The following is a 21757-nucleotide window of genomic DNA, read 5'->3' as shown; positions in this document are numbered from 1 at the left end:
TAAATTTAATACAAGGATTGCTTGTGACTTGGAGTTCTGTCAAAATAATGACCAAAAGTAATTTGGACAAGTTCAATGTCAAATTAAAATTCCTGACACCACTTTGTTTCCATTTGTCATGTGTCTGCAGTGGTCTGTTTATACATGTACATATGATTGTAGGTTTTAATTTCGACCAGTAATGAAAAGCGATTGTGATGGGAAAGATCATATTTTGAATTTGAATGCCTGTAATTAAGATTGTCATCATGTGCCATGTAGAAGTTTATTGTTATCAAAATTCCCAGAAGCTAATTCAGAAGTCAAATATTGATAACCGATTTTCTGTCAATGGAGTTTTTTTTTTTTTATCCTTATTAGAGTGCCATAGCTAACATTACAAGGTCGATTTCGTATTCTTTTGTTTTGGGAGCGGAGGAAATGAAAGAATACATATTCGCAAAAAAGTAAAAATAAAATGGGGAAAAAGTTTGCATTTTTACACTATGGAATAACATCAATCTAATAAAGCCTAAAATAAAACGAATTCAGACGATTACATTATTCAAAAAATATGAAACGTCTAAGTTTAAGAATAGTCTCACTCCGAGAGATTGTTTCCTCCATGATGTTAAACAAACCTGTTAAAAGATGTCAATGCAGAAATATAAAATCAACTTGAAGGAAAACTCAGCTATTATTGTGAACTGTTCTTCATGCGATGTAACTGTGTGCTGTGAGTAATAATACCGTCTCAGTGGTACGATACATATATTCACAATTATTCTATTCACAGATTGACAAAACCTAATATTCAACACATTTTTTTTTTCTAAACTTTGAAGAAAGATACCAATTTATTTAATGTTTACAAAGGTCATTTTGTTAGTTCTGTTCTGTTTGTTGTACAAGTCGTCTGATCCTTTGTAGCAAATTTCAACGTGCATATGACGATGTTCGCGTAAACAAATTGTGTAACAAAATCTAAATAACCCTCCGGCAGCTTGCGCCTTCAAGTGACATTTCAGATAATGAACGATTAACGACAAACAGTAGTCCAGGGGCCAGAATGTAGGAAAACAGACCTAGCAACGTAACAAATAGACAATATAGCCTCTGTTGAACCCCATTGCAAACAATGACGGATGACAACAGATGTTAGTATATATTCACTGTACCGGTTGATGTTATCTGTGAAGCATGGTTTAGTACAAAAATGAATCCTCTTCTTCTTCACTTGTTATCTCTGACTTTCCTTTTACCTGCACAATGTGCAAAGTGGCATACAGTATGCGACAGACTTCCAAACGACGAAAGTTTCTATGACTTGCAGACTGTAGACCTGGAGGGAAATAATCGGACACTGCAGGAGTTTGCAGGGAATGTAACCTTGGTGGTAAATTTAGCTACTTTCTGAGGTAATTTGTAATTCAACACATATAATGGAAGCAGTTTTCGCTTAGATTATATCAATGCGGGAAATCGTTCGTCTTTTTTGTGGAAAATAACCTATTTTAGATACACTTCAATACAAAACAGCGGAATAGTTTCGATTAATTCGTCATTTGCAAAAAAAAAAAAAAAAAAAAATACAGTTCTCTTTTCTTCTTTGCATATAAATAGAGTGTAAAAACTTAATCCGTTTTATTAAGACAACGTAGAAGAAAGTCTATGTCCGTTATTTCCTTGCTTCCTAATACGAAAATGTCAATGGCCTATGTTGTTGTATGTGGATGAGGACTTCATTCATGTATCATCAGAAGATTAAAAATGACGATTCCTTCTACAAATGCGTAGACGTATTTACTTATAAATACGATTCTCGCATATATTGATTTGTTAACAAAAATACAATCAATTTTTTTTTTGTAAATTTAATTTGAAAAAAAAAATGCATAGCACAAAAGAACCTGAAAGATGGCGCTAACCTGTAACCCTCAAGCTGACACAGGACAGATTCACACAGTTTAACTCATTACGATTCATTAGAGAATGCCTTTGTGTAAAGTAATTATCATATCATATTTTTGCAACAAAAGTGATCCTTCTCTACATTAAAAGATCGTTTTAGCGGAAACTTTTTATTGTCTGCAGGTGTACGATCGATAGTGTGTTTATCGAACTACAACTCTGGATTACTCAATATACAATGTGCGCAATTTCACGACCTTTCTGATTATGCAATGTAAAATGTCTCTGTCATTAAGCCTATATCTGCATACATTTCAGGGTTTACCTATCAGTATCACCAACTGAATGCATATGTCAACTTTAACAGCGATCTCAAAGTCCTAGGATTTCCTTGTAACCAGTTTGGTCACCAAGAACCAGCGGACAATAAAACCGAACTTTTAAATGGCTTGAAATTTGTTCGTCCCGGCAGCGGATTTACCCCTGCTTTTGATATAATGGGAAAGGGGGACATAAATGGAGAAAAGGAGTCATCAGTTTATACGTATTTAAAGGTATAAAATATATCAGTAACTTAAACATTATCGTTTAAATCAGACTGTTAATTGAAATGTAAAAATAATTTCCTGTTTGCGTTTCCTGGGGAAATGAACACAGAATCAGAAGCTCTTCAAAGTAAACCGCAGACGGAAATGATAGAGATACTAGCGATGGCGGCGACAACTCCATACGATAAAAGTAATAGCTATCTCATGTTGGTTTGAATTGCTACTTAGAAATAACGCTGTCTGTGTTTAGTGTACTATATCTTCAAATGGTTGTCTTAATACACATATACAATGCAACCTCTTGCTGGCGAGAAAAAACAATTAGAAAAAAATGTCTATTTTTTGTTCGAATTGTAGTCTTCATTCACATTTATACAATGAAACGTTAGATCAGGTGATTTTATACACCATGATAAGAGCGAGAAATATAATTGGATTTAAGGTTGTCCACCAAAAAAAATGTTCAACAAGATGTGTTTGTGAAACACTGATGCTCCCGTATGGCAGCTTATGGCGAAGGTTAAAGTTTCTCAAATGCAAGTCAAAATCCAGGCCAAAAGATAAAAAAATGTTAAATTTGAAAGCCCTAGCTGCAACTGTTCAAAAGTTATGGCGAAGGTTAAAGTTTTGTAAAAGTAAGTAAAACATCAAGGTCAAAGTTGTTGGTATCCAAAGGAAGGTCTTGTCACAAGGATTACATATGTAAAGTATGAAAGCCCTACCACCAACCATTCAAAAGTTATGGCCAAGGTTAAAGTTTTTCAAAAGTAGGTCAAACTCCTAGGTCAAGGTCAAAGGGTCAAAGTGGTTGGTATCCAAAGGAAGGTCTTGTCACAAGGATTACATATGTAAAGTATGAAAGCCCTAGCACCAACCATTCAAAAGTTATGGCCAAGGTTAAAGTTTTTCAAAAGTAGGTCAAACTCCTAGGTCAAGGTCAAAAGGTCAAAGTGGTTGGTATCTAAAAGAAGGTTTTGTCACAAGGATTACATATGTGAAGTATGAAAGCCCTAGCTCTAACCATTCAAAAGTTATGGCCAAGGTTAAAGTTTTTCAAAAGTAGGTCAAAGTCAAAGAGGTTGATATCCAGAGGAAGGTCTTGTCACAAGGAATGCACATGTGAAGTTTGAAACCACAAGCACCAACTGTTCAAAAGTTATGGCCAAGGTTAAAGTTTTCAAAAGTAGGTCAAACTCCAAGGTCAAAAGGTCAAAGTGGTTGGTATCCAAAAGAAGGTCTTGTCACAAGGATTACATATGTGAAGTATGAAAGCCCTAGCTCTAACCATTCAAAAGTTATGGCCAAGGTTAAAGTTTTCAAAAGTAGGTCAAACTCCAAGGTCAAGGTCAAAGTTGTTAGTATCCAAAGGAAGGCCTTGTCTTAAAGAATACACGTGTGAAGTTTGAAACCCCAAGCACCAACTGTTCAGAAGTTATGGCCAAGGTCTCATAAAATTTTGCAAAAGTGGGTCAAACTTCAAGGTCAAGGTCAAATATGATGGTATCCAAAGAAAGGTCTTGTCACAAGGAATACACATGTGAAGTATGAAAGTCATAGCTCCAACCAATCAAAAGTTATGGGCAAGGTTAAAGTTGACAACAGACAGACAAACAAACAGATAAACAGACAAACAGATAAACAGACAGACAGGACAAAAACAATATACCCCCGGGATCTTTCGATCCGGGGGCATAAAATTTTTGAAGTTATGTAAGACAATTTTTTTTTCATATCGGACCAAATTAAAGGTTATCCATAGTTTAATGCCATGTCATGGTCAAATAAAGACATCTTTAATTTCATGGGACTTAAGTGCCGCTTAGATGAAATATGAAGATAACGAACAGTATTCAATCTCGAAAGTCCAATGAAACGATACAAATCTGGAGCAGAGCAAAACATGGACCTCAAAATATAGAGGTGGGATCAGGTACCATGGAGGAGTGAGCATCCCCTGCCGACCGGTCACACCCGCCGTGTGCTCCTTGTCATGATCGGGAAACATGATCTGTCTTTTAATGCATATAAGCTTGTATCATTGATTCTTTCTGTTAGATTTTCGCATGCTGACTTGAGTCAAGAAAATTGAAAAAAATTAGATTATTTTATTCGTCTCAATTTTCTGTCATCTTCATCATCCCGAGATAAGATTCGTTTTCAATAAAATGTACACTTGCTCTTTAAAATGTCACTTGATCAAATATACATTTTTCCCTGCAGGAACGATGTCGTCTTCCAGATGAAGCAAAATTTTCTCCACACGAATGTTTCTGGTCTAAATTCAAGACACGAGATGTTGCATGGAACTTCGAAAAATTCCTTGTAGATAGAAATGGCATTCCTATCTACCGATTTCTGTCTGATGTTGAACCCATGGACATTCTTAACATCTCTACTGCTCTCCTTTATCCCAGTTCCTGTAACAGTTCCTGTGTAGAAAATGAGTTATACAAACTGGAATCAAAATATCCAAAGAAATAAAAAGCCACGTTTGTTTTATATAGCAGCATACCGGTATGATCTTCATTAACGAGTGTACCGTGTGATCGGATAAGGTGTTTGGCAGTGTTTTAAATGTCGGGATGGGTGGTCTTTTTTTCGACAACCTACTTGTAGAATAAATTTCCGCATATTTATTTATACTGTAACAATTTAGTAAACAATTTTATGATAAGACACATTGTGTCCAGTAATTAAAGAACACATGCATATTATATACATATTTTAATTCTAGAACAAAATAATTGTGATAGAATCCCATCAGACAGTATGCTTATACAAAAAGATCATATCTTGGTTGTGCTGTTTAAAAAAGGATAATGTTTTAATTCTCTAACTTTCACGTCATGATCTGATCCATGACAAGTATCTTCAAAACTCGGAGGAAGGTACTTTGATAGCGTACCTTTTCATCTACTTGTGCATTCATAGATGAAAATGTGTACCGTCAGAGCTAGACGTAGCATAAAGTTAGAGAATATCAAACATCATTGATTTAAATGAGAATAAAAACCCTTGAAACAAACCACGTTTTGAGTTCATTATATATGACTGAAACTACTATCATTTTGTAAATTGTACAAAGTCATTGTAAAACTTTAAAGAGGCCACTTATGATATTCTATGCTTTCACCAACGTTTAACGTGCTCAGTACTGGACTAAAAGTCCCATAATATTTACTGCATTTTATTATATTTTGATGTAATAGATAAAAGTTGTACCTTCATTTAAACTTTATTTAAATGAAAAAGGTGAAGATAAGGAAACAGAGATCGATCTCAAAAAAAAAAAAATCTGCAAACTATACAGATCTGTAAACAGGGCATAGAACACGGATCGCCGGAAATTCCAGAGGTGGGATCAGGTGCCTAGGAGGAGTAAATACCCCCTGTCGACCGGTTACACCCACCTTGAGCCCTATGTTTTGATCAGGTAGACAGAATGTTTCGTAGTCAGATTTAGTATAAAAACAACAAACTAACAATTGGTATGAAATACAGTCCAATAACAGGTTTGCTGACAATGTCATTATAAGGACCACAGAGCTTACGAAATGCTTACTTTAAACAAGGCTGTTGAAATCCTTGTAACATCAATTTATCTGCCTGTAGCTGCCTTGGTTTAAAAATAGATCGTTCTCAGAGCATGCTCTAGAGTATCAAATAAGCTGGGAGACGTGAACACCATATGCAGGTGATAGCGGAATATTACTACATAAATAAGGAAATTTGATGAGAGAAAAGCTGAAGTCATTTTCTTTTTCATACATTCAAGTAAGAAAAAACTTTAAACTAGATTTGCCAATACGTCACGAAGGCCCCCGCTAAGATTCAAGATATGCAAAATTTCAAGGCTGTGAAAATAACATTTGGTGCAACTTGATACAAAAACGATAAACCACATTCTACTTTCTTTTCTTCAATTAGTTATGCAGAGAACTGAATTGTATGGTTTTCCGAAAACAGAGAAGTGGTCTTATATACTTGTATACTTCTAAGTAACTGAGTATCACAATAAACAATGTTGATTGGATGCAGAAAAGTACACAATGACTTATTAGAAAATAATGACCAAGAGACAATGACAAATTGAATTCATGATACATATTCCATATACTCCGTTAAAATAGTCATAAGGCCATTCCAAGGTTTTTTTTCTATGTTTAGCGTCCGCGTGCGCCTTGGTTTTTGGCACCCCATTTCAGAAAAAAAAAAACAAAATCAGGAGTCCTAAAATTGGTTATTTTGGTCAAAATCTCTAAAATTTGTCAAGTTCTTTAAATATTTCTCTCTAGTGTGTCATATTATGTATATTTTAAGCATTTATTACCTTGATTTTACAAAACAAAAGATATTTCTATGAGAAAAATAGATTCATGAAATCAAATTCTTTGAATGATGTCATTTTTATTACTGTAAAGTCTGTGTTTTATTTTTTGTCTTGTGTGTTTTTTTGCAAATAGGTAGGTAGGTTTTTGAAAAGATGGGTGGACGCTAAACAGAGAAAACACTTGGAATGGCCTAACAATGACAATGGATGTTTGAACACAGCAGTTTTCTAGAGTTAAGTGTGCCATAGTATCTCTGTAGTAGAATAAATATGATATTTTAATGAAATAACCTTAAAGCTTTCTCTTTATAACTATTGCGGAGTGATCTGAATACATGTAATAGGTTCAGAGACATGGGTATCAATGGGTAGTGTTAAGAGTGGTCTATAAGTCCTTTTACAGCCGACATGGTTATTTGGTTGATATTGAAGTCTCCAACTACTAATAGTTGAAATATTTGATGTCGGATTTAAAAAAAAGAAGACTGGTTTTCAGTAAATGTAGAGATGACTGAGGAAGAAAACCTTTAAAACACAACATTGTTAAACGGTGTTGTATCCCTTGTCAGAGTCAGTTCATTCTTTAGTGATCTTTTTGCATCTGTTTGAATTGTAGATTATGTATAATTAAGAAGTCTATGAGTCTTGGTGATCTTGTTCATAAAAAGTTGGCTGCAGTTATACTGGTATTCATCAAGTTGGTGATGATCATTATGTCTGATATAGGATTCAGAAACGCAAATTACAGGAGCAAACAGAATTGCAGGATCGTGAATAACGTAATGTCTTTGTGTTCTTGTCGATCTTGCATTCAGAAAAGTAATGAAGATATTCATCATAATTTAAGAAGTCATATAGAAGGTAGAACAGACATGATGTACCCCTTAAACGCTGCATTCCTGTTTTCATTAAATAAGTTACTTGACCTTTTTTAAAAAGTTTTAGTCAAAGTTGTGCAGAAGGAGGCTTGGTAATGATCAAGATGCGCTTAATGCAACACAGGCTTGCCCTTCAGAGAATCTGCCATCAGATGAAACAAACACCTGGCATCAAGATTGTCTTTGGATTTTATGGACAGTGCATGCCCAGTATAGACGATCTGGAAACTGTTTTCTCGTAATGGAGACGTTTTTGTTTGTCTTTGACATTGAAAAAAATCATTTCGTTCAATTGAAGTAGAATAGGATTAATGATGGTGCGTGTTTCAATTCCGTCTGTCACTTTTTTGACTAGCAATGCAAGCAATTCTAAAACTTGATAGGTGATATCATTCTTCAAGGTACCAATAAGTGTTCCCTTTATCCTAAACATTCTTTCTCATCAGCATAGAGCCGTCACGGTAGCTCAGTCACTAGAGAGCTCGCTCCGTGATCGGAAGGCCGTGAGTTCAAATCTCGGGCGCGACTGACCTAAGTCGATAAACCAGAAGTCTCTGATGAGACTGTAGCTCTACTGGTCTGTTTGTATAACAAAAGAAAAGTAGCACTTGGATTTGAAACATTGCAACATGCAACAATAAATAGAATTATGTATCTTAATGTAGTCTACTTTTGTGACAAGTTATATTGAAATCAAATGAAAACTAGGAGTAGTAGCGTTTTGAAAGAATTTTATGGAAATTTCTATTTTTAGTAACCATGACAACACCATTCATCCAAATAAAAAAAAAAACAGAAATACATATTATGTATCGTAGTGTATTCTAACTGTGTGCCAAATTAGATTGAAATCAGACCAAAACTGTAGGAGGAGTAACGTTTTAAAGGAATTTCAAAGAAATTTCTATTTTAAGTAACCATGGCAACACTGTTCATCGAATTCAAAAACCAATGCAATAAATTATGTATCTTAGTGTAGTCTTCTTGTATGCCTAATTATATTAGAAGCAGACTAAAACTGTAGCAGGAGTAGTGTTTTAAAGGAATTTCACAGAAATTTCTATTTTTAGTAACCATGGCAACACCGTCCATCGAATTCAAAAACCGATGCAATAAATTATGTATCTTAGTGTAGTCTACTTGTGTGCCAAGTTATATTGAAATCGGACCAAAACTGTAGGAGGAGTAGCGTTTTAAAGGAATTTCACAGAAATTTCTATTTTTAGTAACCATGGCAACACCGTCCATCGAATTCAAAAACCGATGCAATACATTATGTATCTTAGTGTAGTCTACTTGTGTGCCAAGTTATATTGAAATCGGACCAAAACTGTAGGAGGAGTAGCGTTTTAAAGGAATTTCACAGAAATTTCTATTTTTAGTAACCATGGCAACACCGTCCATCGAAATCAAAAACCGATGCACTAAATTATGTATCTTAGTGTAGTCTACTTGTGTGCCAAGTTATACTGAAATCGGACCAAAACTGTAGGAGGAGTATCGTTTTAAAGGAATTTCACAGAAATTTCTATTTTTAGTAACCATGGCAACACCGTCCATCGAAATCAAAAACCGATGCACTAAATTATGTATCTTAGTGTAGTCTACTTGTGTGCCAAGTTATATTGAAATCGGACCAAAACTGTAGGAGGAGTAGCGTTTTAAAGGAATTTCACAGAAATTTCTATTTTTAGTAACCATGGCAACACCATCCATCGAAATCAAAAACCGATGCACTAGATTATGTATCTTAGTGTAGTCTACTTGTGTGCCAAGTTATATTGAAATCGGACCAAAACTGTAGGAGGAGTAGCGTTTTAAAGGAATTTCACAGAAATTTCTATTTTTAGTAACCATGGCAACACCATCCATCGAAATCAAAAACCGATGCACTAGATTATGTATCTTAGTGTAGTCTACTTGTGTGCCAAGTTATATTGAAATCGGACCAAAACTGTAGGAGGAGTAGCGTTTTAAAGGAATTTCACAGAAATTTCTATTTTTAGTAACCATGGCAACACCGTCCATCGAAATCAAAAACCGATGCACTAGATTATGTATCTTAGTGTAGTCTACTTGTGTGCCAAGTTATATTGAAATCGGACCAAAACTGTAGGAGGAGTAGCGTTTTAAAGGAATTTCACAGAAATTTCTATTTTTAGTAACCATGGCAACACCGTCCATCGAAATCAAAAACCGATGCACTAGATTATGTATCTTAGTGTAGTCTACTTGTGTGCCAAGTTATATTGAAATCAGACCAAAACTGTAGGAGGAGTAGCGTTTTAAAGGAATTTCACAGAAATTTCTATTTTTAGTAACCATGGCAACACCGTCCATCGAAATCAAAAACCGATGCACTAGATTATGTATCTTAGTGTAGTCTACTTGTGTGCCAAGTTATATTGAAATCGGACCAAAACTGTAGGAGGAGTAGCGTTTTGAAAAATTGTTTACAGACAGACGGACAGACAGACAGACAGACAGACAGACAGACGGACGGACGACGGACACCTTACTATCGCATAAGCTCTTCTGGTCTCTGACCAGTAGAGCTAAAAATAAGTAGCAACTGTCCCTTCGCCAGGCGTTCGGCACTTTGAAGTGAAAGTTGCGGGTCCTTCGGATCCTTCACTGCTCAAAGGCCCTAAGTGCCGAGTAAAGGTCAAAATTTGAAGCCCTTCACCGGTATATGGTGACGTCTCTATATGAGTGAAAAATTCTCGAATGGGACTTCAAACAACATACAATCAATCTCATCAGCATAATGCGACCTCTGAGTTTGAGGTATAGGACAGAGTGAAGTTTAATGTTTTTTAATGTTTCAGATTTCAGATATGCTGTTTGAATCTAGGACATGAAGTTACTCAGATATGACACTTGTGAGTGTCTGTTTTTGTATTAGATTGTTATAGTCTGTTTCTTTTACGTACCATGAAGATTCAACAGGTCTAGGTATTGCAGTAGTCTGTTTCTTCTAAATACCATGTATATCAGTACATTATTTTCTATATATAGCACGGTGGTTTTTACTCGTACCAAAAACAGATGTCAATCCTTTAAATAAATAGCAACTATGCTGGTCTATTCTTGTTTACATGCGTTTTAGGTTAATCTACAACGTGACATTGAATGAACCACAGTTTTTTTTTTTATTATTTTAAAAAATACTGGGACAAGCAAATTATACATTGCACACCCCTACAACTAAGTGTAATCTGGTTTCCCATGGAAATTAAAAAAAAGTAATTCCGTCAAAAATCATTGAAGCGGAACAAAATGCAAACTTGACCTGTAACTCATCGAGGTACACTCACATACCAAAAATTAGCGCAATATCTGCAAGCGTTCAGAAAAAGGTGCAGAAAACCAAGTAGGAAAGACTGACAGATAGAGGGACAGACAGATGGACAGACTGACGGACAGACAGGGAGGAAACCTTTAGTCCACTCCGGTCTCACCGATATAGAAACAAAAACGTATTCAATTTTCTCGTTCAGAAAGAAAGTTCTTTTATGACAACATGAAACTTTAACTTTATCAAAGTCAATTATATAAAGCCACTTAACAGAAATTATCTCATTACAAGCACAGACAAAAAAAGTCCGGAAAACAGTGTATAATTAGAAACTCTAAGTGATTTCAAAGATGAGTTCAATGTGCCACATTGCTCACCTGAACACTTTGGCTAGAGAAAAGCAGAGATCAGTTCAGTGTAAAAAAAAATTTAAATATATCTTTGGTCCCCTACCCCCTCCCCACCCACGGGGGAGCAGAGGAAAATGCATGAGATGAACAAACGTGAATCTATACTAACTGAAGATGCTTCCATATTTATTTATTAGACTAATCATGGCTTTAAAAGATTTTTACAGGCTTTTTCCCTATATATTTTCTGTGTTTTATCTTCTATTGTAAACTGAAGATGCTTCCATATTAATATGACTAACAGTGACTTCGCTGGTCATAAGAAGATTTTCAAAGATATTTCCTATATATTCCTCAAATAGTATATAACGTTGATCCCCTGTTGTGGCCTAGACCTAAACCCGGGGTCATGAACAAACTTGAATCTAGTAGCACTGTGATCAAGCTTTCATATGTTTCGTTTTGTCTGGCCTAGTGGTTCCCGAGAAGAACATTTTGCAAGATGCCATTAAATTTAGACTAATTCTTAATTATCTCTCCTTGAAAGAAAGCAGAGCCCTTCGTTTGAACAAATTTGAATATCTTTCACCCATGGATGCTTTTGATTAAGATTGGTTGAAATTTGTCCAGTGGTTCTGGAGAAGAAGATGATATTGTGAAAAGTTTACCGTTGTCTTAGGTGACTGATCTAAAAGTGGGCCAATCATCACAACACTCCTATTTGATCTGTAAGATATCAGTATCAAGAGACATACCCCCCAAAAATCATTATCTACGAACATAGCAAAAAGGTCCGGAAAACTGTGGAATTATTAGAAATTTTAAAAGTCTTAGAGTCATAAAAATATGTCAAAAACATGAATCTGCAAGTCATCAATATCAAGATACTTACCAAAAATCAGCTCATTGTCTACTAGCATATAGCAAAAAAGTTCGGAAACTATGGCGGAATGACGGGTGGAAAGGAGCAACACTGTGCCTGGCCATTTCGTGGCGGGGATATAAAAAAAACTCATCTAGTTAACCCCATATGTCCAAGAATGTTTCCCATTGAACAAAAGATAACTCACGTATTTTTCTATTAAAAAAAAAAAAAGAGAAACGAGGACACACAGCCACAGAATTTATGGAATTACCTAATTAGTAGTAAAATTATAATTGAAAGTTAAAAGGTTTTGTTTTAACAATCCTAAGAGGGTTCTATTGAGAAAACAATGGTTATTTTAAATGTAATACTTTCATCAGTCAAAATTACAGATTAAAGGCTTCTTAATGAAGGTGTAAGTAAACATCTATACTTATAAGTTAATAAAGGACAAGATAGGCTAAGACCCTTTTTTGGCCCCTGGTTTGGGGTGTCTTTTAGAATGATGCTACAGTTTATCAATAGAAACCTGTTGCTACCCCTGCCACAAAATGAGTGTTTGTTCTAAGTTATGGGTTACACAGAGGTCACAGGGAGGTCAGAAAATATGTCAATTTCAGAATTTTTTCATTTTTATGCAAATTTTCATCAATTTTACAGCACATTTTGTTTCAGAAAACATAGAGCACAAGTTTGCCTATCTACCAAATTGATATATTTCATATACTAGTATCAGATGCATCTTATGTATAAAAATCTCAGATAGGCAAGCTTGTGCTCTATGTGAAAAGTATCTCAAATTTGATGAAATTTCACCAAAATTGATAAAATTCGGGAAAATGTCCTACTTCTGCAACCTCTTGTGGCCTCCGTGTAAGCTTTGAGTCAAAATTAGTGCTGGTTTTAAAACAAGCATCATTTAAGTTCTTAACTACAAACGATCACAATTTTAACTGTTTTCTGATTTTTACATCAAATAAGGGGCTAGAATGGGCCTTTACCATACCTTGTCCTTTGCAAATAAACCCCGAAAGGAGTTCTTACTTACTCCTCTAACAATATACTATATACAAGATGATGTCCGTAAACTATATTTATATTTCACTCGCATAGTAAGTATCGTACATTAAATTAAAAGTCTACTTTCTTTGTCTACAAACAGCCATGGAATAGCAAAAACGTGAGTACGGTGGCGATTCCGGTTACGGTGGCGTTTCCGGTTGGCGGATCTAAGTTACTGATCCCGCTACCGGTGAAACCGGAGGGGACTATAGTTTCCTCTGAGTCTGTCCGTCTGTCTGTCTGGCTGTCCCTCTGTCAGTCTGTCCCACTTGGTTTTCTGCACTTTTTTTTTCTAAATGCTTGCAGATATTGAGCTGATTTTTGGTATGTGAGTGTATCTTGACGAGTTACAGATCAAGTTTGCATTTCGTTCCGCTTCTACGATTTTTGACGGAATTACGACCTTTTCAACGGGAACCAGATTACACTTGCCGGTAGGGGACTAGTATTGCTAATGCAATACTCTCAGAATGCTTATTATTAATGAAACTGTCAACAAACAATTGCTTATTTATTTCATAAAACATCATCACTGCATTATTCAATAAAAAACTTGATTTAAATCATATAAAAGAAATAAGTTGTGATAACCGATTAAAAAGGGAAATGTGCAAATTATTTTCGTCATTCATTGATCTTAATATTGACAGAAGCTTCTAGAACATCATATAGCATCGAGCTCAATATGTTAAAAAGAAAAACGAGGCAATAATAGCTGCATGAACATACAAAAAAAGCTTTTGTGTGAATGGTCATTGATATAATGGTAAATTATTGTTAACACTATAAGTTGTGAATATATATATATATATATATATATATATATATATATATATATATATATATATATATATATGTATATATATATATATATATATATATATATATATATATATATATATATATATATATATATATATATATAAGGTTTTCCCAATAAATTTTTCGGTAAAATTTGTATATATATTCCCTACTGAGAGCATCGTGGCAACGAACCCGAAGTACAATTTGTACTTCGTAATAAACTTATTTACACGAAAAGAGAAAATTAATGAATAAGGTATTGTTCAAATATAATTAAAGCTGTAAAATTTTGTACTCTAATCAATACATTTCAGGGTTTTTTTCCTGAATATAGTCTTTTGTATCAAATACTCGGCCTATTCATAGGGCGTTAAAAGCTAACACAGGCCCTATACTTGGGATTTGGTTCATAAATATGTATGTACCTTATTGATTTGTAAAAAAGTAAAATACATTTTTTACAAATCAATAAGGTACATATATATTTATAAGCCAAGACCCAAGTACCTGTGAATTTTTAGCCCCCCCCCCCCCAAAAAAAAAATCAATTTATCAGTAAAATGTGCATATTCGCAACATACTTTTATCCTTGACGGAAATGAAATAAGAGCATCTGAAGTACAATATCCATAAACTAGTATAACTGGTTTCAGAATAAACGTCATTTAATGAAATTGTTATTTTTCAAGTTTTTACAAAAAAGGCTTGGGGGGAAGGAGACGCACATCTACTTCATGCGGGATTTGAACAAAGTATTTCTTCCTGCTATAAGCCTGTAGGCTGTCGGTAGAAACTACAATATATTTTCTGTCGGTAGTGGTATAAATTCAATTCCCCGCGCTTTCGCGGGATTTCATCTAGTTTTTTTTAATATCAAATGAGCCGTCCCTTGCGAAAAAGGCCCTTATTGGAATAACGTCATAATCGAAAAAAACGTCGCTAAAAATTAACGTCATAATTTGCATAGAATTAATTTGACGTCTGCTGTAAAAAGAAGAAAGAAAGAAGAATAAAATGAGGATGCATAGTTATGTCACATATATCGCATCCTGCATTATCTTGTACAGTTTTGTTTTTACAAAGCCAAAACAATAGTATTTTTATGACATCGAAATTGCTCTGTTTACTGAAACGCTTTCATGAGTGTTCTCGTTTGTTAAATTACTGCATTCATATGGACATTACTTTTGTCGTCTTCCGGAACGATGACTAAACGCCCGAAAGAACAGTTCACTGATAACATTGGTGCTTTGAAAAACCTTCCTTGAAATAGAACAAGCGTTGAAATATGAAGACTCTTCAATAATCACACGTATCATCATATATAGACAACTGGGCTAAAATATGTTAAAATTCAAAACATCCGGATATTAAAAAAAAGAAAGGTTGTGGCTCAACATACAAATGTATTGATTGGGATATTATCTCCCTCCTAACCTTCTGCAGGATTTTGCTTCGTATTTAAACACGATCCAACTGCTTTTAAGACAACAAAGAAGCATGCATGTATTGGGAAACTCAGCTGATACCATTTACATGTAGTTCCAAGAGAACTTATTTTATTCGTTGTTCCAAAACAAGCAATTCTACACACGTATGCACGTAATAGAACAAGGCGAAAGCAGATATATAATTTTTCTGTAACAAAAATATGTACTACCAGGGTAAAATATGTACATATTTATATTTTAATGTGTAAAGAAATGGTTTTGAGAAAATTTGAAAAATGAACAACTGTCTTTTAAACCATTTTAACAAAACTATACATATTTATTTTATAAGTTAAGTATTAATGTTCATTAATAAACAGTTATCCAGGTTTTGTCTTAAATTTTGGGATATTTCATTTCAGTGCTCTACGTTTCCTGTAATGAACCTCTTTACACTTAAGTGTTACATTCATGAAGTTAGATTGATCTGCCCAGAATCTGAAATAAAATGGATTTAAAATGTACTACTCAATCTGTAATTTTGTTGGGCCAAGTTTCATTTATAATCACTTTACTTGCATGTATTTTCCCCTTTTAAGAAATCAACAGAAATATCTGTTGATCGATATTTCATTGTTTTTGAACAATTTTCTGCGTACATATTCCTGGTGCCCCATGGAAAGGAAAACGATAAACTCATCATTTACAATCTTATAAATTGTACCCTTTTTAATGTCTATAAAATATTTTTTTTTCATTTATAGTATATACAGAGAGTCTTGATCATTATTGCTTAACGATTGGGCTGGTAAATGTCAACGATATCCACAAAGTATCATTACAGTCATAGAAATAACCCTATATCATTAGAATTCAGCATGTCTTTGCCATACACTTCTTCGATTCGAGATGACCATTAAATTGCCTGACAGTCATGTTACAGCGTTCGGCAATCAGAAAGCTGACGTGAATTTAAGGTTATAAATGCATTTATACGTCATTGTTGTTACTGTCCATTCCTCTTCTCAATTTTTTATTGAATATTTTCAACAGATAACAATAAGGAAGCTGTCGACTGTCATTTTGTATTTGATATCCAAGAACGGAAATGCGGGACACGTCAGTAACATTTTGTGAAGATGAACTGCAATTTTAAAACAGGACGCGTTTTGTAGTTCACACCTTCCAAAGGTAAAATTTCTTTGGACATAAAACAACAATTAAGGTGATGAATTGTGTATGGAGAGATGGGGGGAATGATAGACCTGGCTTAACAATTAATGTTACTTGCGGTAATCAAAGCTGAAAGCCTCTGAAATAGAACAGCATACCTGAAACGCGCGTGTAAAAAGTGCTTCATCACTACTATTGATCAGTTAGCCACTGATGAATATAGAATATTTTTCTTTTCTTACCAAACGAATTTCCGCAGATAAAATACATTTTCGACAGAAATAAATTCATCTGATGACGTTTTACAAAGTAAATTTAGAATGTGCCAGCCAATAGTATAATGATCGTGTAAACCAGCTAGGAACAGCATCAAATTAATGAATATTGAAGAGGCACAATTTAGAAACTACAATTAGCCGTGAATGTCCCAAAACTGTATATTAGGATTGAATTATGAATCAAATAACTTTTCTGCCTGTTTATCGTGAAAGATATATATGTAAACCATTCTTTGGACATATATTTCACAAAATAAAATTATTGAACGGAAGTAAAAATATTACCGAAAGTGAAGCAATGCTCCAGGGAGTTGAGAACTAACAGATGTCTTCACTGTCTCGTCTGTCGATTAGAAAAATCCTTTTCAAACCTTAATTCATATATATATATATATATATATATATATATATATATATATATATATATATATATATATATATATATGAGTTGGTAAACTGAAATGTTGATTTTTAATCGATTCTAGTCATTCATAGTGCTTACTTCATGAGTATCTCTATATCCTCTAAGTGGTATGAGATTTACTGAAGCGGTTTTTAGGGAAAGAAAATATCTACTACTTGATTCGATACTCTAGAGTACTTTGAGTACAATCAATTTTTAAACCAAAACACACAACGGAAAATAAGTTGATGTTCAAGGGGTTCGATCCTGAGCTTTAGAGCAGATTGTTTTCTGGACCCTTATTTCTAAAATTGTACATCACGTTTTAGTTCTTACAATAAATATGGATTCTATTTGACAATTCAACTATATTCACTAAACAAAACACGCATTCCATAAATAAAGATGAAGTGATGAACTATATTTTGCGGCAGAAGTTTTTTTTAAATAAGAAAATGATATTTTTTTCTCTTTCGAATTGTTACAGTACTGTTTAGTTTGGATTCCTATTTTTCCATGCAGACTGCACTTGTAGTAATTTAGTGCAGTGAACTGTATTATGCTGGTCACGAATTATATATTAAATTAACTATTATGAATTCTATCATCAAATTGTTAATAATATAACAAATATATTGTTAAATCCCCCCCCCCCCCCCCAAATAGCCCCAATTTAAAAAAAATTCTTTTAGTAATACATGTATCTAACAAATAACATCATAGACCCAAACTTATATATTTCTTTTCTGAATATATAAGATTACTTTGGTCATTCTGCTTAAGTTTAGTAAAAGCTTAAGACGTCAAAATAATTTTATTGTTCGTTAGATTTTTAATGCCAGAAAAATGACTTTTTGTGAGTGGAGAAGGGTCACTTAATTCATTTTCTAAGTAATTCGAAACTTTTACTTTGTCACAATTTTTAATGTATCTATTCAAGATATAATTAGACTTTATTTGGGCCCATAATTTGTTTATTTAGATGACAAATATTTGAGGAAAAACTTTAAAACGTGATTTTTTTGCAAGACGAAATTAAAATGAAAAAAGGTCATTTTAAATGCACCGTAGCGCAAAACAGTCATTCTACGATAAATGGACCAATTCAGAGTAAAAAACATGAAAAAAATAATTGTTTCAAATAGCAAAATGAACATAATTCTCTAAAGGACATATCAGTGAACTTGAAAACAAAGAATTGTCCACAAATCTGGTATCTTTAACTTTTTACAACAATTTCAAGATACCATTAATTTTAAGGTATTGTTACGGAAGTTAATGCTTGATCAAGCCTTATTATTTTTTAAATAAAGCTGAATTTGACCAAATTTTGTTTCTGATGTTCAGTAAAGAACGCTCAAGTATGATTCATGAAGTGTAGCATGAATCTGAATTTAAATTTTCGGGAAAAATATCGTTACGGAAGTTAATCGTTACGGAAGTTAATTCCCAGCAATAAAAGTTAAAATTCTCTTCAATTGTTAAAAACAAAGTTTCTTTTAGGATATTAAACGAAATTATGAAGCATTTCGCTCCCAACATGATAAAAAAAAATGTATACCTTTAATGCATAAACTTTCCTGAATCACCATTACAGAAGTTAAATTTTTAAGAGAGACGACTGTTTTTGTCTAATTCATTTTGTTATGTCGAAAATATAATAGTCTAAAAAAGCTGACTCGCAACTAGAATCGATGATATAAGGTTCCGTGGTAACTTTCGGCTAAGTTTCAGTTCTTTTTGAAATCTGCATTCTATGCGTGAAATTTAAAACAAAATCGTTACGGAGGTTAATCGATTTTAAGCGACATGCTTATGAATTCGCATGAAAGGAGACCCATGCATTTCTTTGCGAGAAGTGGTTTGATTTCCTTTTATATAGGATAAAAGACATTTTTTAACATTTATTGCAATCTATTCGGAACGATTTTACGGCTGAAAAATTCATCTTGAAATTTGTAAATAAATGAAGCGACATTAAGATTTGCAGTGGAATACGTTTTTCAACATTACATTATGTTCATATCAAAACTTGAACTGCATATATATCGGTGAATATTTACAAAACCATGTGTGTATGTTAAGTCTTAGAGTTGAAATCGACCTTTAAATTTATGTTTAAGATATTACAACAGTAAATTTGTAAGCGACATAAAAAATTCTTAATTGGTCATGTTTTTGTAGAATGACTGAAAAGAGCGTATTGACGTTTCAGCATTTGGCAATTCTGTGGACGTTATGTCTACCAGTTTGCACATACAATCTATTATTTGGTCTTAATTTAAATCAACTGACATGTTTCCCATAAATTGTTAGGTCATTATTTTTATACCAGTTTTACTACGGATTTCTCCGTTTACCTGATAAACAAAGAGGGCCTTAGACAGGTGTGAACGGTCGGCAGGGGATTTTGACTCCTCCTAGGCACTGGATCCCACTAGTGTTTTCAGGGGTCCATATATTTGAACACCGTTTGATTTCTTCACCTTTTTTATTGATGGGGAAAATTTGAAAACATATGAGGTTAAAAAAAAAGACAAACCCCAGACCAGGAATCATGACTATTTTTAAGTGTTTGAGAGGCCTAAATCATTAGGATATCGCGAGGTAAAAATGACCAAATTATCAATACAGGAAGTTCCGAAGCATGCTAATTTTTTGTATAATCAAAAGATAATTTGGCTTTGTATTAAAATCTGCAAGTAAGAATCAAAGGAAATGAACCACTGAAGGGCTGTCATCGAACAAAAGGTTTATTATGATGGAAAGTTAAAATAAAACGAATTGAGTCCAGTTATCAAAAGGTTGTATCTTCTTTGAAATGTCGATTCATTTTAAGTATTCGCAATTAGCCCTCCATAAAATAGTAACATTTATATTGTTCCCTTTTAATTCCGCATGCAATTGTTTGGTCTAAAATTAAATACCACGACAGATACTCGTACTTTTAAATAAACTCTTTGTACTCTCACAGGGAAATAAATGTTACATGCACTCAATAATGAAGAATTATGAAGACATTGACCCAACATTATGAATATGCTGTCATTAACTGTTTTAACTGCAGTAATGATGTATTTACATTTATATATCGCCCTTGTCAATTTGTATAATACAGTGTTGCTTAAGACGACAATTTATATTGAGTAACTATTGTGACTTCTCAATTTAAAGGTTATTTCTTTTTGCAGAGGGTCAGTCCTCCTTAACATTGCACTCACAAAACGTGACTACTAACAATGCACGTGAAAACTAAGCCGCAGACGATAAATATATTTTTATATGCCAAGCAAATTCAGAAAATTGTGGCCACCCGGGGTTTTGTGCAAGGATTATCTGTCTTGTCTGTCCCGTTTTGTCTGTCATTCATACCCCCCCCCCCCCAAAAAAAACGAAAGAAACCCTGATATATATTTTGAAAGCAATACATGTTTATTCGGTGCAAATTTAAGTTCTTGAAAGTGAAAAAAAAAACTGGAATCATGAGGTCATTCCAGAACGACATTTTACAAGTAATGCACATAAAAAAAAATGAAAGCCCTGTGCATGTCTTTAGGTGCAAGAGTTACGACCAAGCTTGAAATTGCTGAAAATTGAGTCAAATTTCAAAGTAAAGAGGTAATAAATCATTATATACTGGAAAAGGTCTTGTCACAGGCAATTCAGATGTAAACATAAAAGTTCTTCTCTTCGAGTACATATTTAAAAGAAAATGAAGAGTAGGATAGGCTTCAAATAATAAGTCTCCTTGGAAGGTCTTGTCACAGGTAATGTACACGTGCAATATAAAAACCCTATCCTTTCTTCCAGGTTCAACTTCTAGGTAAAGGTCAAGGCCGGATTGAAAAAGGTCTTGTCATAGGTAATGTTCATATGAAATCCATATCCTCTCTCATTCAAATTAAAGCTATGACCCAGGTAAAATTTTGTGTGATAGACAAACTACCGAGGTAACTGACAGACGACTGAGATTTTTCGAGGTACAGACGGTAAAATATTTCCGACACCCTAGTCAAAAATAATAACACTGCACAAAAACCCAAGCAGGTGGTGAAAATATTCCTGACATCAGGCAGTAACATTAGTCCCGACTTCCTAAGTGTAGCTAACACTGCATGAAAAATAGTACTGGCAATTGTATTAAAGAGAAAATCGTAAACATAATACAAGAAAAATACAAAGTTTGTTTGAGAGCAAAGATAAGGAATAACCAAAATGAAATTAGATTCTTTGAAATATCTTTGTTTCATTTGTGGGGGTCAGTGCTCGTGGACAAGCATGATTTTACTGATTCATGGGAACGTAATTTCGTAGTTTCATTAGATTCAATAAATCAATACATGGACTAAATAATCGTTCGTGGGTAAAATAAAATTTTACAATACATGATACACAATACATAAAAACGTACCACGTTATATTTATAAAAATGTTCCTTGTGATGTGTA

The 21757-nt window shown here is 33.8% G+C and overlaps 1 protein-coding gene across 1 annotated transcript; it reads left to right on the top strand.

Annotated features, from left to right (window-relative positions):
* Positions 1-1154: 1154 nt before the first annotated feature.
* On the top strand, positions 1155-5463 carry LOC133205256 (epididymal secretory glutathione peroxidase-like). Its single transcript, XM_061341029.1, has 3 exons — positions 1155-1397; positions 2209-2444; positions 4659-5463. Exons 1-3 carry the CDS (start codon positions 1196-1198, stop codon positions 4917-4919), a joined length of 699 nt encoding a protein of 232 aa, XP_061197013.1. The 5' UTR covers positions 1155-1195; the 3' UTR covers positions 4920-5463.
* The last annotated feature ends 16294 nt before the right edge of the window (positions 5464-21757 follow it).

This window comes from Saccostrea echinata, unplaced genomic scaffold (genome assembly GCF_033153115.1).
Source record: "Saccostrea echinata isolate AGI-Se365-2 ecotype Australia unplaced genomic scaffold, CSIRO_AGI_Sech_v1 ptg000002l, whole genome shotgun sequence".
NCBI lineage: Eukaryota > Metazoa > Mollusca > Bivalvia > Ostreida > Ostreidae > Saccostrea > Saccostrea echinata.
Note: the sequence above shows the minus strand (reverse complement) of the source record. Positions and strands in the feature narration are given on the sequence as shown.